At 48.2% G+C, this 26,184-nt stretch overlaps 1 protein-coding gene across 1 annotated transcript; it reads left to right on the top strand.

Moving 5' to 3' along the window:
* Window positions 1-15,070: 15,070 nt before the first annotated feature.
* LOC311117366 (striatin-like) lies at window positions 15,071-25,296 on the top strand (the record flags this gene model as incomplete). The annotated part of the gene is made up of 10 exons (XM_084192324.1): window positions 15,071-15,213; window positions 16,376-16,522; window positions 17,437-17,573; window positions 19,801-19,976; window positions 20,480-20,649; window positions 21,038-21,202; window positions 21,346-21,486; window positions 21,700-21,801; window positions 22,108-22,194; window positions 23,830-25,296. Coding segments are annotated over 10 exons (1,438 nt in total), but the record flags the coding sequence as incomplete, so codon positions are not given.
* Between the last annotated feature and the right edge of the window lie 888 nt (window positions 25,297-26,184).

The raw sequence follows: 26,184 nt of genomic DNA, 5'->3' as shown, positions 1-26,184 counted from the left end.
CTAGTTCAGTCAGAGGGACAGTATCCAACCCAGCAAACTAGTTCAGTCATCAGAGGGACAGTATCCAACCCAGCAAACTAGTTCAGTCATCAGAGGGACAGTATCCAACCCAGCAAACTAGTTCAGTCATCAGAGGGACAGTATCCAACCCAGCAAACTAGTTCAGTCATCAGAGGGACAGTATCCAGCCCAGCAAACTAGTTCAGTCAGAGGGACAGTATCCAACCCAGCAAACTAGTTCAGTCAGAGGGACAGTATTCAACCCAGCAAACTAGTTCAGTCAGAGGGACAGTATCCAACCCAGCAAACTAGTTCAGTCATCAGAGGGACAGTATCCAACCCAGCAAACTAGTTCAGTCATCAGAGGGACAGTATCCAACCCAGCAAACTAGTTCAGTCATCAGAGGGACAGTATCCAACCCAGCAAACTAGTTCAGTCATCAGAGGGACAGTATCCAACCCAGCAAACTAGTTCAGTCATCAGAGGGACAGTATCCAACCCAGCAAACTAGTTCAGTCATCAGAGGGACAGTATCCAACCCAGCAAACTAGTTCAGTCATCAGAGGGACAGTATCCAACCCAGCAAACTAGTTCAGTCATCAGAGGGACAGTATCCAACCCAGCAAACTAGTTCAGTCATCAGAGGGACAGTATCCAACCCAGCAAACTAGTTCAGTCATCAGAGGGACAGTATCCAGCCCAGCAAACTAGTTCAGTCATCAGAGGGACAGTATCCAACCCAGCAAACTAGTTCAGTCATCAGAGGGACAGTATCCAACCCAGCAAACTAGTTCAGTCAGAGGGACAGTATCCAACCCAGCAAACTAGTTCAGTCATCAGAGGGACAGTATCCAACCCAGCAAACTAGTTCAGTCAGATGGACAGTATCCAACCCAGCAAACTAGTTCAGTCAGAGGGACAGTATCCAGCCCAGCAAACTAGTTCAGTCATCAGAGGGACAGTATCCAACCCAGCAAACTAGTTCAGTCAGAGGGACAGTATCCAACCCAGCAAACTAGTTCAGTCATCAGAGGGACAGTATCCAACCCAGCAAACTAGTTCAGTCATCAGAGGGACAGTATCCAACCCAGCAAACTAGTTCAGTCATCAGAGGGACAGTATCCAACCCAGCAAACTAGTTCAGTCATCAGAGGGACAGTATCCAACCCAGCAAACTAGTTCAGTCATCAGAGGGACAGTATCCAACCCAGCAAACTAGTTCAGTCATCAGAGGGACAGTATCCAACCCAGCAAACTAGTTCAGTCATCAGAGGGACAGTATCCAACCCAGCAAACTAGTTCAGTCATCAGAGGGACAGTATCCAACCCAGCAAACTAGTTCAGTCAGAGGGACAGTATCCAACCCAGCAAACTAGTTCAGTCAGAGGGACAGTATCCAACCCAGCAAACTAGTTCAGTCATCAGAGGGACAGTATCCAACCCAGCAAACTAGTTCAGGCAGAGGGACAGTATCCAACCCAGCAAACTAGTTCAGTCATCAGAGGGACAGTATCCAACCCAGCAAACTAGTTCAGTCATCAGAGGGACAGTATCCAACCCAGCAAACTAGTTCAGTCATCAGAGGGACAGTATCCAACCCAGCAAACTAGTTCAGTCAGAGGGACAGTATCCAACCCAGCAAACTAGTTCAGTCATCAGAGGGACAGTATCCAACCCAGCAAACTAGTTCAGTCATCAGAGGGGACAGTATCCAACCCAGCAAACTAGTTCAGTCATCAGAGGGACAGTATCCAACCCAGCAAACTAGTTCAGTCATCAGAGGGACAGTATCCAACCCAGCAAACTAGTTCAGTCATCAGAGGGACAGTATCCAACCCAGCAAACTAGTTCAGTCATCAGAGGGACAGTATCCAACCCAGCAAACTAGTTCAGTCAGAGGGACAGTATCCAACCCAGCAAACTAGTTCAGTCATCAGAGGGACAGTATCCAACCCAGCAAACTAGTTCAGTCATCAGAGGGACAGTATCCAACCCAGCAAACTAGTTCAGTCATCAGAGGGACAGTATCCAACCCAGCAAACTAGTTCAGTCAGAGGGACAGTATCCAACCCAGCAAACTAGTTCAGTCATCAGAGGGACAGTATCCAACCCAGCAAACTAGTTCAGTCAGAGGGACAGTATCCAACCCAGCAAACTAGTTCAGTCATCAGAGGGACAGTATCCAACCCAGCAAACTAGTTCAGGCAGAGGGACAGTATCCAACCCAGCAAACTAGTTCAGTCATCAGAGGGACAGTATCCAACCCAGCAAACTAGTTCAGTCAGAGGGACAGTATCCAACCCAGCAAACTAGTTCAGTCATCAGAGGGACAGTATCCAACCCAGCAAACTAGTTCAGTCATCAGAGGGACAGTATCCAACCCAGCAAACTAGTTCAGTCATCAGAGGGACAGTATCCAACCCAGCAAACTAGTTCAGTCAGAGGGACAGTATCCAACCCAGCAAACTAGTTCAGTCATCAGAGGGACAGTATCCAACCCAGCAAACTAGTTCAGTCATCAGAGGGACAGTATCCAGCCCAGCAAACTAGTTCAGTCATCAGAGGGACAGTATCCAACCCAGCAAACTAGTTCAGTCAGATGGACAGTATCCAACCCAGCAAACTATTTCAGTCATCAGAGGGACAGTATCCAACCCAGCAAACTAGTTCAGTCAGATGGACAGTATCCAACCCAGCAAACTATTTCAGTCATCAGAGGGACAGTATCCAACCCAGCAAACTAGTTCAGTCAGAGGGACAGTATCCAACCCAGCAAACTAGTTCAGTCAGAGGGACAGTATCCAACCCAGCAAACTAGTTCAGGCAGAGGGACAGTATCCAACCCAGCAAACTAGTTCAGTCAGAGGGACAGTATCCAACCCAGCAAACTAGTTCAGTCATCAGAGGGACAGTATCCAACCCAGCAAACTAGTTCAGTCATCAGAGGGACAGTATCCAACCCAGCAAACTAGTTCAGTCATCAGAGGGACAGTATCCAACCCAGCAAACTAGTTCAGTCAGAGGGACAGTATCCAACCCAGCAAACTAGTTCAGTCAGAGGGACAGTATCCAACCCAGCAAACTAGTTCAGTCATCAGAGGGACAGTATCCAACCCAGCAAACTAGTTCAGTCATCAGAGGGACAGTATCCAACCCAGCAAACTAGTTCAGTCATCAGAGGGACAGTATCCAACCCAGCAAACTAGTTCAGTCAGAGGGACAGTATCCAACCCAGCAAACTAGTTCAGTCAGAGGGACAGTATCCAACCCAGCAAACTAGTTCAGTCATCAGAGGGACAGTATCCAACCCAGCAAACTAGTTCAGTCATCAGAGGGACAGTATCCAACCCAGCAAACTAGTTCAGTCATCAGAGGGACAGTATCCAACCCAGCAAACTAGTTCAGTCAGATGGACAGTATCCAACCCAGCAAACTAGTTCAGGCAGAGGGACAGTATCCAACCCAGCAAACTAGTTCAGTCATCAGAGGGACAGTATCCAACCCAGCAAACTAGTTCAGTCATCAGAGGGACAGTATCCAACCCAGCAAACTAGTTCAGTCATCAGAGGGACAGTATCCAACCCAGCAAACTAGTTCAGTCATCAGAGGGACAGTATCCAACCCAGCAAACTAGTTCAGTCATCAGAGGGACAGTATCCAACCCAGCAAACTAGTTCAGTCAGAGGGACAGTATCCAACCCAGCAAACTAGTTCAGTCAGATGGACAGTATCCAACCCAGCAAACTAGTTCAGTCATCAGAGGGACAGTATCCAACCCAGCAAACTAGTTCAGTCATCAGAGGGACAGTATCCAACCCAGCAAACTAGTTCAGTCATCAGAGGGACAGTATCCAACCCAGCAAACTAGTTCAGTCATCAGAGGGACAGTATCCAACCCAGCAAACTAGTTCAGTCATCAGAGGGACAGTATCCAACCCAGCAAACTAGTTCAGTCATCAGAGGGACAGTATCCAACCCAGCAAACTAGTTCAGTCATCAGAGGGACAGTATCCAACCCAGCAAACTAGTTCAGTCATCAGAGGGACAGTATCCAACCCAGCAAACTAGTTCAGGCAGAGGGACAGTATCCAACCCAGCAAACTAGTTCAGTCATCAGAGGGACAGTATCCAACCCAGCAAACTAGTTCAGTCATCAGAGGGACAGTATCCAACCCAGCAAACTAGTTCAGTCATCAGAGGGACAGTATCCAACCCAGCAAACTAGTTCAGTCATCAGAGGGACAGTATCCAACCCAGCAAACTAGTTCAGTCATCAGAGGGACAGTATCCAACCCAGCAAACTAGTTCAGTCAGAGGGACAGTATCCAACCCAGCAAACTAGTTCAGTCATCAGAGGGACAGTATCCAACCCAGCAAACTAGTTCAGTCATCAGAGGGACAGTATCCAACCCAGCAAACTAGTTCAGTCATCAGAGGGACAGTATCCAACCCAGCAAACTAGTTCAGTCATCAGAGGGACAGTATCCAACCCAGCAAACTAGTTCAGGCAGAGGGACAGTATCCAACCCAGCAAACTAGTTCAGGCAGAGGGACAGTATCCAACCCAGCAAACTAGTTCAGTCATCAGAGGGACAGTATCCAACCCAGCAAACTAGTTCAGGCAGAGGGACAGTATCCAACCCAGCAAACTAGTTCAGTCAGAGGGACAGTATCCAACCCAGCAAACTAGTTTGCTGGGTTGGATACTGTCCCTCTGATGACTGAACTAGTTTGCTGGGTTGGATACTGTCCCTCTGATGACTGAACTAGTTTGCTGGGTTGGATACTGTCCCTCTGATGACTGAACTAGTTTGCTGGGTTGGATACTGTCCCTCTGATGACTGAACTAGTTTGCTGGGTTGGATACTGTCCCTCTGACTGAACTAGTTTGCTGGGTTGGATACTGTCCCTCTGATGACTGAACTAGTTTGCTGGGTTGGATACTGTCCCTCTGATGACTGAACTAGTTTGCTGGGTTGGATACTGTCCCTCTGATGACTGAACTAGTTTGCTGGGTTGGATACTGTCCCTCTGATGACTGAACTAGTTTGCTGGGTTGGATACTGTCCCTCTGATGACTGAACTAGTTTGCTGGGTTGGATACTGTCCCTCTGCCTGAACTAGTTTGCTGGGTTGGATACTGTCCCTCTGATGACTGAACTAGTTTGCTGGGTTGGATACTGTCCCTCTGATGACTGAACTAGTTTGCTGGGTTGGATACTGTCCCTCTGATGACTGAACTAGTTTGCTGGGTTGGATACTGTCCCTCTGATGACTGAACTAGTTTGCTGGGTTGGATACTGTCCCTCTGATGACTGAACTAGTTTGCTGGGTTGGATACTGTCCCTCTGATGACTGAACTAGTTTGCTGGGTTGGATACTGTCCCTCTGATGACTGAACTAGTTTGCTGGGTTGGATACTGTCCCTCTGATGACTGAACTAGTTTGCTGGGTTGGATACTGTCCATCTGACTGAACTAGTTTGCTGGGTTGGATACTGTCCCTCTGACTGAACTAGTTTGCTGGGTTGGATACTGTCCCTCTGATGACTGAACTAGTTTGCTGGGTTGGATACTGTCCCTCTGATGACTGAACTAGTTTGCTGGGTTGGATACTGTCCCTCTGATGACTGAACTAGTTTGCTGGGTTGGATACTGTCCCTCTGATGACTGAACTAGTTTGCTGGGTTGGATACTGTCCCTCTGATGACTGAACTAGTTTGCTGGGTTGGATACTGTCCCTCTGCCTGAACTAGTTTGCTGGGTTGGATACTGTCCATCTGACTGAACTAGTTTGCTGGGTTGGATACTGTCCCTCTGATGACTGAACTAGTTTGCTGGGTTGGATACTGTCCCTCTGATGACTGAACTAGTTTGCTGGGTTGGATACTGTCCCTCTGATGACTGAACTAGTTTGCTGGGTTGGATACTGTCCCTCTGACTGAACTAGTTTGCTGGGTTGGATACTGTCCCTCTGACTGAACTAGTTTGCTGGGTTGGATACTGTCCCTCTGATGACTGAACTAGTTTGCTGGGTTGGATACTGTCCCTCTGATGACTGAACTAGTTTGCTGGGTTGGATACTGTCCCTCTGATGACTGAACTAGTTTGCTGGGTTGGATACTGTCCCTCTGACTGAACTAGTTTGCTGGGTTGGATACTGTCCCTCTGACTGAACTAGTTTGCTGGGTTGGATACTGTCCCTCTGATGACTGAACTAGTTTGCTGGGTTGGATACTGTCCCTCTGATGACTGAACTAGTTTGCTGGGTTGGATACTGTCCCTCTGATGACTGAACTAGTTTGCTGGGTTGGATACTGTCCCTCTGACTGAACTAGTTTGCTGGGTTGGATACTGTCCCTCTGCCTGAACTAGTTTGCTGGGTTGGATACTGTCCCTCTGACTGAACTAGTTTGCTGGGTTGGATACTGTCCCTCTGACTGAACTAGTTTGCTGGGTTGGATACTGTCCCTCTGATGACTGAAATAGTTTGCTGGGTTGGATACTGTCCATCTGACTGAACTAGTTTGCTGGGTTGGATACTGTCCCTCTGATGACTGAAATAGTTTGCTGGGTTGGATACTGTCCATCTGACTGAACTAGTTTGCTGGGTTGGATACTGTCCCTCTGATGACTGAACTAGTTTGCTGGGCTGGATACTGTCCCTCTGATGACTGAACTAGTTTGCTGGGTTGGATACTGTCCCTCTGATGACTGAACTAGTTTGCTGGGTTGGATACTGTCCCTCTGACTGAACTAGTTTGCTGGGTTGGATACTGTCCCTCTGATGACTGAACTAGTTTGCTGGGTTGGATACTGTCCCTCTGATGACTGAACTAGTTTGCTGGGTTGGATACTGTCCCTCTGATGACTGAACTAGTTTGCTGGGTTGGATACTGTCCCTCTGACTGAACTAGTTTGCTGGGTTGGATACTGTCCCTCTGATGACTGAACTAGTTTGCTGGGTTGGATACTGTCCCTCTGCCTGAACTAGTTTGCTGGGTTGGATACTGTCCCTCTGATGACTGAACTAGTTTGCTGGGTTGGATACTGTCCCTCTGACTGAACTAGTTTGCTGGGTTGGATACTGTCCCTCTGATGACTGAACTAGTTTGCTGGGTTGGATACTGTCCCTCTGACTGAACTAGTTTGCTGGGTTGGATACTGTCCCTCTGATGACTGAACTAGTTTGCTGGGTTGGATACTGTCCCTCTGATGACTGAACTAGTTTGCTGGGTTGGATACTGTCCCTCTGATGACTGAACTAGTTTGCTGGGTTGGATACTGTCCCTCTGACTGAACTAGTTTGCTGGGTTGGATACTGTCCCTCTGATGACTGAACTAGTTTGCTGGGTTGGATACTGTCCCTCTGATGACTGAACTAGTTTGCTGGGTTGGATACTGTCCCTCTGATGACTGAACTAGTTTGCTGGGTTGGATACTGTCCCTCTGATGACTGAACTAGTTTGCTGGGTTGGATACTGTCCCCTCTGATGACTGAACTAGTTTGCTGGGTTGGATACTGTCCCTCTGATGACTGAACTAGTTTGCTGGGTTGGATACTGTCCCTCTGACTGAACTAGTTTGCTGGGTTGGATACTGTCCCTCTGATGACTGAACTAGTTTGCTGGGTTGGATACTGTCCCTCTGATGACTGAACTAGTTTGCTGGGTTGGATACTGTCCCTCTGATGACTGAACTAGTTTGCTGGGTTGGATACTGTCCCTCTGCCTGAACTAGTTTGCTGGGTTGGATACTGTCCCTCTGATGACTGAACTAGTTTGCTGGGTTGGATACTGTCCCTCTGACTGAACTAGTTTGCTGGGTTGGATACTGTCCCTCTGACTGAACTAGTTTGCTGGGTTGGATACTGTCCCTCTGATGACTGAACTAGTTTGCTGGGTTGGATACTGTCCCTCTGATGACTGAACTAGTTTGCTGGGTTGGATACTGTCCCTCTGATGACTGAACTAGTTTGCTGGGTTGGATACTGTCCCTCTGATGACTGAACTAGTTTGCTGGGTTGGATACTGTCCCTCTGATGACTGAACTAGTTTGCTGGGTTGGATACTGTCCCTCTGATGACTGAACTAGTTTGCTGGGTTGGATACTGTCCCTCTGATGACTGAACTAGTTTGCTGGGTTGGATACTGTCCCTCTGATGACTGAACTAGTTTGCTGGGTTGGATACTGTCCCTCTGACTGAACTAGTTTGCTGGGTTGGATACTGTCCCTCTGATGACTGAACTAGTTTGCTGGGCTGGATACTGTCCCTCTGACTGAACTAGTTTGCTGGGTTGGATACTGTCCATCTGACTGAACTAGTTTGCTGGGTTGGATACTGTCCCTCTGATGACTGAACTAGTTTGCTGGGTTGGATACTGTCCCTCTGACTGAACTAGTTTGCTGGGTTGGATACTGTCCCTCTGATGACTGAACTAGTTTGCTGGGTTGGATACTGTCCCTCTGATGACTGAACTAGTTTGCTGGGTTGGATACTGTCCCTCTGATGACTGAACTAGTTTGCTGGGTTGGATACTGTCCCTCTGATGACTGAACTAGTTTGCTGGGTTGGATACTGTCCCTCTGATGACTGAACTAGTTTGCTGGGTTGGATACTGTCCCTCTGATGACTGAACTAGTTTGCTGGGTTGGATACTGTCCCTCTGATGACTGAACTAGTTTGCTGGGTTGGATACTGTCCCTCTGATGACTGAACTAGTTTGCTGGGTTGGATACTGTCCCTCTGATGACTGAACTAGTTTGCTGGGTTGGATACTGTCCCTCTGATGACTGAACTAGTTTGCTGGGTTGGATACTGTCCCTCTGATGACTGAACTAGTTTGCTGGGTTGGATACTGTCCCTCTGATGACTGAACTAGTTTGCTGGGTTGGATACTGTCCCTCTGACTGAACTAGTTTGCTGGGTTGGATACTGTCCCTCTGACTGAACTAGTTTGCTGGGTTGGATACTGTCCCTCTGATGACTGAACTAGTTTGCTGGGTTGGATACTGTCCCTCTGATGACTGAACTAGTTTGCTGGGTTGGATACTGTCCCTCTGATGACTGAACTAGTTTGCTGGGTTGGATACTGTCCCTCTGATGACTGAACTAGTTTGCTGGGTTGGATACTGTCCCTCTGATGACTGAACTAGTTTGCTGGGTTGGATACTGTCCCTCTGATGACTGAACTAGTTTGCTGGGTTGGATACTGTCCCTCTGATGACTGAACTAGTTTGCTGGGTTGGATACTGTCCCTCTGATGACTGAACTAGTTTGCTGGGTTGGATACTGTCCCTCTGATGACTGAACTAGTTTGCTGGGTTGGATACTGTCCCTCTGATGACTGAACTAGTTTGCTGGGTTGGATACTGTCCCTCTGATGACTGAACTAGTTTGCTGGGTTGGATACTGTCCCTCTGCACTGAACTAGTTTGCTGGGTTGGATACTGTCCCTCTGATGACTGAACTAGTTTGCTGGGTTGGATACTGTCCCTCTGATGACTGAACTAGTTTGCTGGGTTGGATACTGTCCCTCATGACTGAACTAGTTTGCTGGGTTGGATACTGTCCCTCTGATGACTGAACTAGTTTGCTGGGTTGGATACTGTCCCTCTGATGACTGAACTAGTTTGCTGGGTTGGATACTGTCCCTCTGCCTGAACTAGTTTGCTGGGTTGGATACTGTCCCTCTGATGACTGAACTAGTTTGCTGGGTTGGATACTGTCCCTCTGATGACTGAACTAGTTTGCTGGGTTGGATACTGTCCCTCTGATGACTGAACTAGTTTGCTGGGTTGGATACTGTCCCTCTGATGACTGAACTAGTTTGCTGGGTTGGATACTGTCCCTCTGATGACTGAACTAGTTTGCTGGGTTGGATACTGTCCCTCTGATGACTGAACTAGTTTGCTGGGTTGGATACTGTCCCTCTGATGACTGAACTAGTTTGCTGGGTTGGATACTGTCCCTCTGATGACTGAACTAGTTTGCTGGGTTGGATACTGTCCCTCTGATGACTGAACTAGTTTGCTGGGTTGGATACTGTCCCTCTGATGACTGAACTAGTTTGCTGGGTTGGATACTGTCCCTCTGATGACTGAACTAGTTTGCTGGGTTGGATACTGTCCCTCTGATGACCTGAACTAGTTTGCTGGGTTGGATACTGTCCCTCTGATGACTGAACTAGTTTGCTGGGTTGGATACTGTCCCTCTGATGACTGAACTAGTTTGCTGGGTTGGATACTGTCCCTCTGATGACTGAACTAGTTTGCTGGGTTGGATACTGTCCCTCTGATGACTGAACTAGTTTGCTGGGTTGGATACTGTCCCTCTGATGACTGAACTAGTTTGCTGGGTTGGATACTGTCCCTCTGATGACTGAACTAGTTTGCTGGGTTGGATACTGTCCCTCTGATGACTGAACTAGTTTGCTGGGTTGGATACTGTCCCTCTGATGACTGAACTAGTTTGCTGGGTTGGATACTGTCCCTCTGACTGAACTAGTTTGCTGGGTTGGATACTGTCCCTCTGATGACTGAACTAGTTTGCTGGGTTGGATACTGTCCCTCTGATGACTGAACTAGTTTGCTGGGTTGGATACTGTCCCTCTGCCTGAACTAGTTTGCTGGGTTGGATACTGTCCCTCTGATGACTGAACTAGTTTGCTGGGTTGGATACTGTCCCTCTGATGACTGAACTAGTTTGCTGGGTTGGATACTGTCCCTCTGATGACTGAACTAGTTTGCTGGGTTGGATACTGTCCATCTGACTGAACTAGTTTGCTGGGTTGGATACTGTCCCTCTGACTGAACTAGTTTGCTGGGTTGGATACTGTCCCTCTGCCTGAACTAGTTTGCTGGGTTGGATACTGTCCCTCTGATGACTGAACTAGTTTGCTGGGTTGGATACTGTCCCTCTGACTGAACTAGTTTGCTGGGTTGGATACTGTCCCTCTGATGACTGAACTAGTTTGCTGGGTTGGATACTGTCCCTCTGATGACTGAACTAGTTTGCTGGGTTGGATACTGTCCCTCTGCCTGAACTAGTTTGCTGGGTTGGATACTGTCCCTCTGATGACTGAACTAGTTTGCTGGGTTGGATACTGTCCCTCTGACTGAACTAGTTTGCTGGGTTGGATACTGTCCCTCTGATGACTGAACTAGTTTGCTGGGTTGGATACTGTCCCTCTGATGACTGAACTAGTTTGCTGGGTTGGATACTGTCCCTCTGATGACTGAACTAGTTTGCTGGGTTGGATACTGTCCCTCTGATGACTGAACTAGTTTGCTGGGTTGGATACTGTCCCTCTGCCTGAACTAGTTTGCTGGGTTGGATACTGTCCCTCTGATGACTGAACTAGTTTGCTGGGTTGGATACTGTCCCTCTGATGACTGAACTAGTTTGCTGGGTTGGATACTGTCCCTCTGATGACTGAACTACAGTGGGGGAAAAAAGTATTTAGTCAGCCACCAATTGTGCAAGTTCTCCCACTTAAAAAGATATGAGAGGCCTGTAATTTTCATCATAGGTACACGTCAACTATGACAGACAAAATGAGAAATAAAAATACGGAAAATCACATTGTAGGATTTTTAATGAATTTATTTGCAAATTATGGTGGAAAATAAGTATTTGGTCAATAACAAAAGTTTCTCAATACTTTGTTATATACCCTTTGTTGGCAATGACACAGGTCAAACTTTTTCTGTAAGTCTTCACAAGGTTTTCACACACTGTTGCTGGTATTTTGGCCCATTCCTCCATGCAGATCTCCTCTAGAGCAGTGATGTTTTGGGGCTGTCGCTGGGCAACACAGACTTTCAACTCCCTCCAAAGATTTTCTATGGGGTTGAGATCTGGAGACTGGCTAGGCCACTCCAGGACCTTGAAATGCTTCTTACGAAGCCACTCCTTCGTTGCCCGGGCGGTGTGTTTGGGATCATTGTCATGCTGAAAGACCCAGCCACGTTTCATCTTCAATGCCCTTGCTGATGGAAGGAGGCTTTCACTCAAAATCTCATGATACATGGCCCCATTCATTCTTTCCTTTACACGGATCAGTCGTCCTGGTCCCTTTGCAGAAAAACAGCCCTAAAGCATGATGTTTCCACCCCCATGCTTCATAGTAGGTATGGTGTTCTTTGGATGCAACTCAGCATTCTTTGTCCTCCAAACACAACGAGTTGAGTTTTTACCTAAAAGTTCTATTTTGGTTTCATCTGACCATATGACATTCTCCCTAACCTCTTCTGGATCATCCACATGCACTCTAGCAAACTTCAGACGGGCCTGGACATGTACTGGCTTAAGCAGGGGGACACGTCTGGCACTACAGGATTTGAGTCCCTGGCGGCGTAGTGTGTTACTGATGGTAGGCTTTGTTACTTTGGTCCCAGCTCTCTGCAGGTCATTCACTAGGTCCCCCCGTGTGGTTCTGGGATTTTTGCTCACCGTTCTTGTGATCATTTTGACCCCACGGGGTGAGATCTTGCGTGGAGCCCCAGATCGAGGGAGATTATCAGTGGTCTTGTATGTCTTCCATTTCCTAATAATTGCTCCCACAGTTGATTTCTTCAAACCAAGCTGCTTACCTATTGCAGATTCAGTCTTCCCAGCCTGGTGCAGGTCTACAATGTTGTTTCTGGTGTCCTTTGACAGCTCTTTGGTCTTGGCCATAGTGGAGTTTGGAGTGTGACTGTTTGAGGTTGTGGACAGGTGTCTTTTATACTGATAACAAGTTCAAACAGGTGCCATTAATACAGGTAACGAGTGGAGGACAGAGGAGCCTCTTAAAAAAGAAGTTACAGGTCTGTGAGAGCCAGAAATCTTGCTTGTTTGTAGGTGACCAAATACTTATTTTCCACCATAATTTGCAAATAAATTCATTAAAAATCCTACAATGTGATTTTCTGGGGGAAAAAATCTCATTTTGTCTGTCATAGTTGACGTGTACCTATGATGAAAATAACAGGCCTCTCTCATCTTTTTAAGTGGGAGAACTTGCACAATTGGTGGCTGACTAAATACTTTTTTTCCCCACTGTAGTTTGCTGGGTTGGATACTGTCCCTCTGATGACTGAACTAGTTTGCTGGGTTGGATACTGTCCCTCTGATGACTGAACTAGTTTGCTGGGTTGGATACTGTCCCTCTGATGACTGAACTAGTTTGCTGGGTTGGATACTGTCCCTCTGATGACTGAACTAGTTTGCTGGGTTGGATACTGTCCCTCTGATGACTGAACTAGTTTGCTGGGTGCTGGGTTGGGTACTGTCTCCATGTGGCTCCTGGCTAGTTTGCTGGGTGCTGGGTTGGGTACTGTCTCCATGTGGCTCCTGGCTAGTTTGCTGGGTGCTGGGTTGGGTACTGTCTCCATGTGGCTCCTGGCTAGTTTGCTGGGTGCTGGGTTGGGTACTGTCTCCATGTGGCTCCTGGCTAGAGCAGGACGTAAGCTGTTTCTGGCTTGTCAGACACATCACCGTCAACCAACACACTGGTAGACTATAGTTTTATTTCATGAATAACTTAAGATGGGGAGTATTTACTACCTTAAATACCACATATCAAATCATTTTTCTTTTTTATTTATTTTTTTAAGTTCTTTTACACACACTAACCATTTAAGTATTTTAATGTTTCCTTCTGAAACCGGTTGAAACTGGCCATTTCATGACTGTTTCCTTCTGAAACCGGTTGAAACTGGCCATTTCATGACTGTTTCCTTCTGAAACCGGTTGAAACTGGCCATTTCATGTTATTTTATTTTATTTTTTGTTATTTTTCTCTGGTGTTTTTTTGTTCAAACAGATTGCAGATTGTTGAACTGTTGTCCATCACCATAGTCCATACATCAACCCCAACTCATAACTTTAGACATATTACTTGTCTTTCTTTACCCCTCTGTTGTCTAATATGTTCCATTGTGTGTTGTAAGTCTGTGGTAGTCATGTCTGTTGCACATCTGTGTTGGTCTATGAAGGGAATTGACTTCAAATAAAATAAAATGCAGTTTTATTTGTCACGTGCTTTGTAAACTACAGGTGTAGACTAACCGTGGAATGTGACCAAAACCTGGAAATCTGATCAGAAAGAATGCAAGAAAGAAAAGATTGAGAATGCAAGAACATGGATTGAAAGATGGACAGAGTGGTTTTGGTTAAGGATGGTCTCCACAGGTCCCTGAGCTCCTCCGGTCCTAAAGGTCTACTCTCCTTGGGAGACTCTACTTCCCTTTCAACTCCTGTATAACTACTGAAATAGTTTCTGGCCTTATTGAGCTCAGTGGCTAGTTACTGGAGGGACTTTCTAAGACCAGGGCAAACCCTCCTGTAGGCATTGGTCCCATCTAGATCCTGGCCAAACCCTCCTGTAGGCATTGGTCCCATCTAGATCCTGGCCAAACCCTCCTGTAGGCATTGGTCCCATCTAGATCCTGGCCAAACCCTCCTGTAGGCATTGGTCCCATCTAGATCCTGGCCAAACCCTCCTGTAGGCATTGGTCCCATCTAGATCCTGGCCAAACCCTCCTGTAGGCATTGGTCCCATCTAGATCCTGGCCAAACCCTCCTGTAGGCATTGGTCCCATCTAGATCCTGGCCAAACCCTCCTGTAGGCATTGGTCCCATCTAGATCCTGGCCAAACCCTCCTGTAGGCATTGGTCCCATCTAGATCCTGGCCAAACCCTCCTGTAGGCATTGGTCCCATCTAGATCCTGGCCAAACCCTCCTGTAGGCATTGGTCCCATCTAGATCCTGGCCAAACCCTCCTGTAGGCATTGGTCCCATCTAGATCCTGGCCAAACCCTCCTGTAGGCATTGGTCCCATCTAGATCCTGGCCAAACCCTCCTGTAGGCATTGGTCCCATCTAGATCCTGGCCAAACCCTCCTGTAGGCATTGGTCCCATCTAGATCCTGGCCAAACCCTCCTGTAGGCATTGGTCCCATCTAGATCCTGGCCAAACCCTCCTGTAGGCATTGGTCCCATCTAGATCCTGGCCAAACCCTCCTGTAGGCATTGGTCCCATCTAGATCCTGGCCAAACCCTCCTGTAGGCATTGGTCCCATCTAGATCCTGGCCAAACCCTCCTATCGCTCTGGTTTGTCCCCCTGCAGAGGAAGAGGAGCAGACTGCCATGTCAGAGGCCTGGGACGTGGACCCGGGTCTGATAACCAAACTCAAAGAGGAGTACAGGAAGGAGCGCAAGGGGAAGAGTAAGTCCTCTCTCCATGCCGCCTCCTCCTCTTCCTCTTCTCTCTCTGTAGAGTAAGAGAAATAGAAACAAAAGCCTTAAATCAAGAACAAGCATCTTGTTCTTTTACTTTAGCTGCTCTTTCTAAGCTGTCTTCAGCTCTCTTTCCTATTTCCAACGCTCTGTCTTCAGCTCTCTTTCCTATTTCCATAGCTCTGTCTTCAGCTCTCTTTCCTATTTCCATAGCTCTGTCTTCAGCTCTCTTTCCTATTTCCATAGCTCTGTCTTCAGCTCTCTTTCCTATTTCCATAGCTCTGTCTTCAGCTCTCTGTCCTATTTCCATAGCTCTGTCTTCAGCTCTCTTTCCTATTTCCATAGCTCTGTCTTCAGCTCTCTTTCCTATTTCCATAGCTCTGTCTTCAGCTCTGTCTCTTTATGTAAACGTTGTCTGTCTGTGGATCTGTTTGTTTTGCTATTCCTTTATATCCTCCAATGCCTGCTCCATTCTGTTCTGTCTCTAGTTTAGAAATGAATGTGTACACTGCTAGCTACAGGGTATCATTCCCCATGATATTACCATTGTCATTCTTATTTCAGTCTACAGAACCTCTATTGGAGTTAGTCTGCCAGGATTCAAACCCTAACTGAATCATATTGCACTCAACCTACTCAACGTACCTATCTTCTAGTAGTGATGGAAGGGCATAAACAACACTTAGAATCCACTCTGCAACCTTGAAAGACAAGACTATTTAAGTTGTGGATGTCATGATACAGAAACAAGACAGAGATGCCCAGCCCCATGTTCCTACATTAGCATCAGTCGTTATCCTCTCCATGTGCCGTGATTCTGTCCAGATTCATCCTGGGATCATTTTCAACTACAGCCTGTCTTTTCTTGCTCTTTTGTCCTCACCAAATGATATTTCTGTTGTGTTGATTTTTGATGTGGGGGTGGTGAGTATTCAGGATGTGTGTTCAGGGGCAGGGGCAGGTAGATACGATCCCTTGTGGTCGCAGCTCTACTACCTGCCAAGCCAATTTCACTCTGATTGAGTTCCACATGGCATCCACTTCCCTTTATAGTGCACCTGTTTTCACCAGGGCACATAGGGCTTCCATTTGGGACACAGCTTCTGACTTTGTACATGATATTGTCCCCCTACCTGTCTTCCCTCCCCCAGGACCTAACCGGTCTAAGCTCCAGGACATGTTAGCCAACCTGAGGGACCAGGAGGACATGAGTCCCAGAGAACCCTCCTCTACCTCCCAGGCCCACTCCAACGCACCCAGGATCAATGAACAGCACCAGGACAACCGCACTGATGAAGGTACTGTCCCTGTCTCTGTTCTTGTCTCTGTCTCTGTCCCTGTCTCTGTCTCTGTCCCTGTCTCTGTCTCTGTCCTTGTTTCTGTCCTTGTCCCTGTCTCTGTCCTTGTCCCTGTCTCTTTCCTTGTCTCTGTCCCTGTCTCTGTCCTTATCTCTGTCTCTGTCCTTGTTTCTGTCCTTGTCCCTGTCTCTGTCCTTGTCCCTGTCTCTTTCCTTGTCTCTGTCCCTGTCTCTGTCCTTATCTCTGTCTCTGTCCTTGTTTCTGTCCTTGTCCCTGTCTCTGTCCCTGTCCCTGTTTCTGTCCCTGTCTCTGTCTCTGTCCTTGTTTCTGTCCTTGTCCCTGTCTCTGTCCTTGTCTCTGTCTCTGTCCTTGTTTCTGTCCTTGTCCCTGTCTCTGTCCTTGTCTCTGTCTCTGTCCTTGTTTCTGTCCTTGTCCCTGTCTCTGTCCCTGTCCCTGTTTCTGTCCCTGTCTCTGTCTCTGTCCTTGTTTCTGTCCTTGTCCCTGTCTCTGTCCCTGTCCCTGTTTCTGTCCCTGTCTCTGTCCTTGTCCCTGTTTCTGTCCTTGTCTCTGTTTCTGTCCTTGTCTCTGTCCTTGTCCCTGTCCTTGTCCTTGTCCCTGTCCTTGTCCCTGTCTCTGTCCTTGTCCCTGTCTCTGTCCTTGTCCCTGTCTCTGTCCTTGTCCCTGTTTCTGTCCTTGTCCCTGTCTCTTTACTACCATATATTTGCCCAGTGCACATCTTGAATTTTGACGAAGGTACTGTACCTCTGTCCTTGCCTTTGTTGGACCCAGGGCTCGTCTAAACTAGGTGTTGGATGGTACCATGTATTTGCCCAGTGTTAACATCTTGAGTGTAATGAGTATCCTGCAGGTTACTGGTTGATTGATTTAATTGACTGCCTCCATCTCTCTTCCAGTGGAGGCCTTGACGTTCCCTCCTTCCGCTGGGAAGTCCTTTATCATGGGTCCTGATGAGAACATGGAGGCTGAGATGGGACTGGGGGAGCTGGCTGGACTCAGCATAGCTAATGAGGCTGATAGTCTGGCCTACGATGTAAGTATCCATCTACCTCTGTGGGAGGAGGACAGGAGGAAGAGGGGGGTGTGAGCAGGGACTGGGGGAGCTGGCTGGACTCAGCATAGCTAATGAGGCTGATAGTCTGGCCTACGATGTAAGTATCCATCTACCTCTGTGGGAGGAGGACAGGAGGAAGAGGGGGGTGTGAGCAGGGACTGGGGGAGCTGGCTGGACTCAGCATAGCTAATGAGGCTGATAGTCTGGCCTACGATGTAAGTATCCATCTACCTCTGTGGGAGGAGGACAGGAGGAAGAGGGGAGTGTGAGCAGGGACTGGGGGAGCTGGCTGGACTCAGCATAGCTAATGAGGCTGATAGTCTGACCTACGATGTAAGTATCCATCTACCTCTGTGGGAGGAGGACAGGAAGAAGAGGGGGGTGGGAGCAGGGACTGGGGGAGCTGGCTGGACTCAGCATAGCTAATGAGGCTGATAGTCTGACCTACGATGTAAGTATCCATCTACCTCTGTGGGAGGAGGACAGGAGGAAGAGGGGAGTGTGAGCAGGGACTGGGGGAGCTGGCTGGACTCAGCATAGCTAATGAGGCTGATAGTCTGGCCTACGATGTAAGTATCCATCTACCTCTGTGGGAGGAGGACAGGAGGAAGAGGGGGGTGTGAGCAGGGACTGGGGGAGCTGGCTGGACTCAGCATAGCTAATGAGGCTGATAGTCTGGCCTACGATGTAAGTATCCATCTACCTCTGTGGGAGGAGGACAGGAGGAAGAGGGGAGTGTGAGCAGGGACTGGGGGAGCTGGCTGGACTCAGCATAGCTAATGAGGCTGATAGTCTGACCTACGATGTAAGTATCCATCTACCTCTGTGGGAGGAGGACAGGAAGAAGAGGGGGGTGGGAGCAGGGACTGGGGGAGCTGGCTGGACTCAGCATAGCTAATGAGGCTGATAGTCTGACCTACGATGTAAGTATCCATCTACCTCTGTGGGAGGAGGACAGGAGGAAGAGGGGGGTGTGAGCAGGGACTGGGGGAGCTGGCTGGACTCAGCATAGCTAATGAGGCTGATAGTCTGGCCTATGACATGAGGAGGATCTGGGGTAGCCTAAATACAATCAGCACTCTCCACTAGCCAAGAACATGATCTGTGTGTCTGTCCATTCAATACCTTCCTCAACTAATATGCTTTCAGGTTAGGGTTAGTATTATAGTGCTCTTACACTACTATAGTCCTGCTGCTGTCCTGGGGAATTTACAGTACTATAGTCCTGCTGCTGTCCTGGGGAATTTACAGTACTATAGTCCTGCTGCTGTCCTGGGGAATTTACAGTACTATAGCCCTGCTGCTGTCCTGGGGAATTTACAGTACTATAGTCCTGCTGCTGTCCTGGGGAATTTACACTACTATAGTCCTGCTGCTGTCCTGGGGAATTTACAGTACTATAGTCCTGCTGCTGTCCTGGGGAATTTACAGTACTATAGTCCTGCTGCTGTCCTGGGGAATTTACAGGACTATAGTCCTGCTGCTGTCCTGGGGAATTTACAGTACTATAGCCCTGCTGCTGTCCTGGGGAATTTACAGTACTATAGTCCTGCTGCTGTCCTGGGGAATTTACAGTACTATAGTCCTGCTGCTGTCCTGGGGAATTTACAGTACTATAGCCCTGCTGCTGTCCTGGGGAATTTACAGTACTATAGTCCTGCTGCTGTCCTGGGGAATTTACAGTACTATAGTCCTGCTGCTGTCCTGGGGAATTTACAGTACTATAGCCCTGCTGCTGTCCTGGGGAATTTACAGTACTATAGTCCTGCTGCTGTCCTGGGGAATTTACAGTACTATAGTCCTGCTGCTGTCCTGGGGAATTTACAGGACTATAGTCCTGCTGCTGTCCTGGGGAATTTACAGGACTATAGCCCTGCTGCTGTCCTGGGGAATTTACAGGACTATAGTCCTGCTGTTGTCCTGGGGAATTTACAGTACTATAGTCCTGCTGATGTCCTGGGGAATTTACAGTACTATAGCCCTGCTGCTGTCCTGGGGAATTTACAGTACTATAGTCCTGCTGCTGTCCTGGGGAATTTACAGTACTATAGTCCTGCTGCTGTCCTGGGGAATTTACAGGACTATAGTCCTGCTGCTGTCCTGGGGAATTTACAGTACTATAGCTCTGCTGCTGTCCTGGGATGCAAAGGATTGCAGTTCACTTAGACTTTATCTACCCACAATCCATGGTGTTTCCCCTCCTCAGATCTCCAACAACCAGGATGCCCTGAGGAGGACCTGGAACCCTAAGTTCACCCTGCGGAGCCACTTTGACGGGATCCGAGGTCTGGCGTTCCACCCCGTAGAACCGATTCTAGTCACCGCCTCAGAGGACCACACGCTGAAGATGTGGAACCTGCAGAAGACTGCCCCCACCAAGAAGTAAGACTGACCCTCTCTGTCTAATAACACCATAATATTAACCCTAACCTGCAGAAGACTGCCCCCACCAAGAAGTAAGACTGACCCTTTGTCTAATAGCACCATAATATTGACCCTAACCAGCAGAAGACAACAGGGAAGACTACAACTCAGTGTCTACTTCACTAAAGCAGAGACTTAGACTAGAGACGTTGCTCTCACCAGGTTTGGAGTCAATTCCTCTCACCAGGTTTGGAGTCAATTCCTCTCACCAGGTTTGGAGTCAATTCCTCTCACCAGGTTTGGAGTCAATTCCTCTCACCAGATTTGGAGTCAATTCCTCATTGAGGAGAATTGGAATTTCAGTTTACTTCCTGAATTTACTGAATGGAAATGGAATTGACTCCAAACATGGTGAGAGAAATGTCTCTCACAGAAATGTATGATACCTTTATACAGTCCACATTATGTCTAGAAAGTTTACAACTGTCTAACTCACAATTTCTCTGTGTCTTCATCTCCAGGAGTGCCTCTCTTGACGTGGAACCCATCTACACGTTCAGGGCCCACCAGGGTGCAGTGCTGTGTGTAGTGATGAGCAGTACAGGAGATCAATGTTTCAGTGGAGGGGTGGACGGGACCATTCAGAGCTGGAACACCCCTAACCCTAACGTAGACCCATACGATTCATACGGTAAGAACAGAGGTCTGGCTGTCTCTCTGTCTGTCTCTCTGTCTGTCTCTCTCTCTCTGTTCTCTCTGTTCTCTCTCTCTCTCTGTTCTCTCTGTTCTCTCTCTCTCTCTGTTCTCTCTGTCTCTCTCTCTCTCTGTTCTCTCTGTTCTCTCTCTCTCTCTCTCTCTGTTCTCTCTGTCTCTCTCTCTCTGTTCTCTCTCTCTCTCTGTTCTCTCTCTCTCTCTGTTCTCTCTCTCTCTCTCTCTCTCTCTCTCTCTCTGTTCTCTCTCTCTCTCTCTCTGTTCTCTCTGTTCTCTGTTCTCTCTCTCTCTCTCTCTCTCTCTGTTCTCTCTCTCTCTGTGTTCTCTCTCTTTATCTAACATGTCCTCCTCCTCCCTGTGTGTAATAGAGCCGTCTGTCCTGCGGGGGGCGCTGTGTGGTCATACTGACTCGGTGTGGGGTCTGGTCTACAGTAGTGTTCATCAGAGACTCCTGTCTTGCTCTGGAGACGGCACCGTCAGGCTGTGGGACGCCTCCAATACCAAGCCTGCCCTGGCCACCTTCCACCATAAAGGTGCACTCAGACTTAGTTTTCATCTTAATTTGCCATATTGTGTCATTCAAATTAACTTTAATCCTACACCGCATGATTTGTGTTGTATGTTTATGATGTTCAAATTCTTTGGTGAAATCAACCAATATGGTTCACTGCTTCAGAGTTCGGCGTGCCCTCGTCAGTGGACCTGGTCTGCAGTGAGCCCGCCCACATGGTGACATCATTCACCAGCGGTCACATTGGCCTCTTCAACATGGAGACACAGCAACTGGTGCTCAACCTGGAGTCCACTGCAGAGACGGGTAGGTCTGGATGGAGGGAGGAGGGGTGGGAGGGAGGGAGGGAGGGAGTTTGGGAAGCCTCCAGACCATTTGTTAAAAAAGTAAAGAAACCCAATTCTATTTGAACCCAGTTCTGGAAGCCTTTACGGCTAATATGGTCTATTATTTAGTGTACATGGTCCTTGGAGCCGGATATGAACCAGCGACCTAACGAGCTGTCTCTCCTCTCCCCAGGTACCCCCTGTCAGATCAACAGGGTGCTGAGCCACCCCACCCTCCCCATCACCATCACCGCTGAGGAGGACAAACACATAAAGTTCTTCGACAACAACACAGGTAACAGCCATTTTGCTGGTCTACATACAAACGTTTTTCACTCCAGCAGTGTCCTCCACACAGAACTAAATCGGATCTTTACGGTCCTCCATCAGTCCCTACTTAAATCTAAAAGTATTTGGAATCTCGCAGTCTTCCAGTTTTTGCCACATCCTGACCGTTTGGTTTCTCACAGCAATTTGTTTTTATAGATGTTTTTAAAAGCGGAGTGAATTCAGTTCAACTACTGCACTCACAGAAAGCTTAACCTTCACACAGAAAGCAGAAACATTAAATTAACAAATGTTGTCAATTTGAACTCTTCAGGGAAGCTGATCCACTCGATGGTGGCCCACCTGGAGGCAGTTACCAGTCTAGCTGTCGACCCCAACGGGCTCTATCTGATGTCTGGCAGTAAGTAGCTAACAACTCTATATCAATGATTTCTAACATCCTTAGCTAGATAGATACCTTGTCATTCTGCATGTTATGATAATAGCAATGGTTGGATAGTCCATGTGAGTATATGACAGACTTTATAAAACAGGAGAGGGCCCAGAACTGAGCCCTGGGGGACACCAGAACTGAGCCCTAGGGGACACCAGAACTGAGCCCTGGGGGACACCAGAACTGAGCCCTGGGGGACACCAGAACTGCATACTTTATAAAACAGGAGAGGGCCCAGAACTGAGCCCTGGGGGACACCAGAACTGCATACTTTATAAAACAGGAGAGGGCCCAGAACTGAGCCCTGGGGGACACCAGAGCTGTATACTTTATAAAACAGGAGAGGGCCCAGAACTGAGCCCTGGGGGACACCAGAGCTGTATACTTTATAAAACAGGAGAGGGCCCAGAACTGAGCCCTGGGGGACACCAGAGCTGTATACTTTATAAAACAGGAGAGGGCCCAGAACTGAGCCCTGGGGGACACCAGAGCTGTATACTTTATAAAACAGGAGAGGGCCCAGAACTGAGCCCTGGGGGACACCAGAGCTGTATACTTTATAAAACAGGAGAGGGCCCAGAACTGAGCCCTGAGGGACACCAGAGCTGTATACTTTATAAAACAGGAGAGGGCCTAGAACTGAGCCCTGGGGGACACCAGAACTGTATACTTTATAAAACAGGAGAGGGCCCAGAACTGAGCCCTGAGGGACACCAGAACTGTATACTTTATAAAACAGGAGAGGGCCCAGAACTGAGCCCTGGGGGACACCAGAACTGTATACTTTATAAAACAGGAGAGGGCCCAGAACTGAGCCCTGGGGGACACCAGAACTGTATACTTTATAAAACAGGAGAGGGCCCAGAACTGAGCCCTGAGGGACACCAGAACTGTATACTTTATAAAACAGGAGAGGGCCCAGAACTGAGCCCTGGGGGACACCAGAACTGTATACTTTATAAAACAGGAGAGGGCCCAAAACTGAGCCCTGGGGGACACCAGAACTGTATACTTTATAAAACAGGAGAGGGCCCAGAACTGAGCCCTGAGGGACACCAGAACTGTATACTTTATGAAACAGGAGAGGGCCCAGAACTGAGCCCTGGGAAACACCAGAACTGTATACTTTATGTAAACTGCCTTGTCGCCCACCTACTGTTCACTTTCCTCTCCCTTACTTCTTCCCCCTCTCCTCTCCTCCCTCTCCGGTTGACTGCTCTATTCGTCTGCTCTCGTTCCCCTCCCTAATCCCTCTCTCCTCTCCTTCCTCTCCGGTTGACTGCTCTATTCGTCTGCTCTCGTTCCCCTCCCTAATCCCTGTCTCCTCTCCTCCCTCTCCGGTTGACTGCTCTATTCGTCTGCTCTCGTTCCCCTCCCTAATCCCTGTCTCCTCTCCTCCCTCTCCGGTTGACTGCTCTATTCGTCTGCTCTCGCTCCCCTCCCTAATCCCTGTCTCCTCTCCTCCCTCTCCGGTTGACTGCTCTATTCGTCTGCTCTCGCTCCCCTCCCTAATCCCTGTCTCCTCTCCTCCCTCTCCGGTTGACTGCTCTATTCGTCTGCTCTCGTTCCCCTCCCTAATCCCTCTCTCCTCTCCTTCCTCAGGTCATGACTGTTCTATTCGTCTGTGGAACCTGGAGACTAAGACGTGTATCCAGGAGTTTACGGCTCACAGGAAGAAGAACGATGAGTCTATCCATGACGTGGCCTTCCACCCCTCTAAGGCTTACATCGCCTCCGCCGGGGCAGACGCTCTCGCCAAGGTGTTCGTATGACGAGGACCTATCACAGTCCGCTGACACAGCCTCCCAGTTCCAGGGACCAATAGATGTATGCGTGTGGGGTGCTACGCAGACCTCACCTCACACATAATCCCTCTCGCGCTACTGGTTCCCTGTTTTGACTGGTGGATGGTGCAGCCAATGGCCTCTACTAAGCCCCAGACTAGGCCCGCCTCCAGAGGTTGGCTGGGAGGTATGTTAGGAGAACTGCTATTGGGCACAAGGCTTCCTCCTCCCTCTACGATCCAGGCAGGCCCCTGGGTGTGACCGGCCACAGAGCCCCTCCTCTTTCTCCAACCTGCATCCAATGAACACCCACACAGACTGTCTACAGACTACAGACTGACACTATGGTTCAGACTAATCTTATGGTCTGTCTTCCATTCACAACTGGCGAGGTGGTTGAAGACATTCTGACTGGTGTTTTATAGTGTAGAGGTGGAGTACCCCCACCCCATGTCATCATGCCCATTAACCAGAACCCCACGCCTCCCATTTCCCAAATCTCTAGGTCCAGGCTTCTCCCCTTCAGACCAGGGTAGACTGTCTGCTCCCTGGTCCCTCCTCTCCTTCTCCCCTTCAGACCAGGGTAGACTGTCTGCTCCCTGGTCCCTCCTCTCCTTCTCCCCTTCAGACCAGGGTAGACTGTCTGCTCCCTGGTCCCTCCTCTCCTTCTCCCCTTCAGACCAGGGTAGACTGTCTGCTCCCTGGTCCCTCCTCTCCTTCTCCCCTTCAGACCAGGGTAGACTGTCTGCTCCCTGGTCCCTCCTCTCCTTCTCCCCTTCAGACCAGGGTAGACTGTCTGCTCCCTGGTCCCTCCTCTCCTTCTCCCCTTCAGACCAGGGTAGACTGTCTACTCCCTGGTCCCTCCTCTACTTCTCCCCTTCAGACCAGGGTAGACTGTCTGCTCCCTGGTCCCTCCTCTACTTCTCCTCCAAGTCAGGTTCAGTGTTGTGTTGTGATGGAAATGTGGGGTATTTACTGAAGGCTGGCTGTGGCTGACTGTCATGGATGGAAGCATCTCACTTTTCCTCTGTGCTTCTAAGACTCTGACTCGGTCTGCTCTGCCGCCACCAGCCAGCCTTTCTCTCTGCTTTCCTTTTAAAACACTTATTGACAAGTGTGCCTTTGCTTTAAAAAGGTATTGAAACAAAAGTTATTTTACAGAGCGTCTGTTTTTGGGGGGAGGGGGAGTTAATGCAGAAAGGTTTTCACAATGGTGTCCGTTTTTACAAAAACATTGGGTGTAAAATTGCAAATACTTATAATAAACTAAATATATATTAAGTCTTAACTTACTGTGCTGATGTGTGAGTTTGAGTGTTCATTTTTGATAAATAGCATGGGTGGAAATTAGCCTTCTCCCAGATATGTTTGTGCTGTCTTGCTATTGACCATATACAGTGGCTTGCGAAAGTATTCACCCCCCTTGGCATTTTTCCTATTTTGTTGCCTTACAACTTGGAGGTTTGTATCATTTGATTTACAGAACATGCCTACCACTTTGAAGATGCAAAATGTTTTTTTTGGTGAAACAAACAAAAAAAAAGAACTTGAGCGTGCATAACTATTCACCCCCCCCAAAGTCAATACTTTGTAGAGGCACCTTTTGCAGCAATTACAGCTGCAAGTCTCTTGGGGTATGTCTCTATAAGCTTGGCACATCTAGCCACTGGGATTTATGCCCATTCTTCAAGGCAAAACTACTCCAGCTCCTTCAAGTTGGATGGGTTCTGCTGGTGTACAGCAATCTTTAATAAGTCATACCACAGATTCTCAATTGGATTGAGGTCTGGGCTTTGACTAGGCCATTCCAAGACATTTAAATGTTTCCCCTTAAACCACTTGTCCTGCTGGAAGGTGAACCTCTGTCCCAGTCTTAAATCTCTGGAAGACTGAAACAGATTTCCCTCAAGAATTTCCCTGTATTTAGCTCCATCCATCATTCCTTCAATTCTGACCAGTTTCCCAGTCCCTGCTGATGAAAAACATCCCCATAGCATGATGCTGCCACCACCATGCTTCACTGTGGGGATGGTGTTCTCGGGGTGATGAGAGGTGTTGGGTTTGCACCAGACATAGCGTTTTCCTTGATGGCCAAAAAGCTCAATTTTAGTCTCATCTGACCAGAGTACCTTCTTCCATATGTTTGGGGAGTCTCCCACACCAAACGTGTTTG

This window comes from Coregonus lavaretus (assembly GCF_964263955.1).
Source record: "Coregonus lavaretus genome assembly, contig: HAP1_SCAFFOLD_3092, whole genome shotgun sequence".
NCBI lineage: Eukaryota > Metazoa > Chordata > Actinopteri > Salmoniformes > Salmonidae > Coregonus > Coregonus lavaretus.
This window is presented reverse-complemented; position numbering and strand designations above follow the sequence as displayed.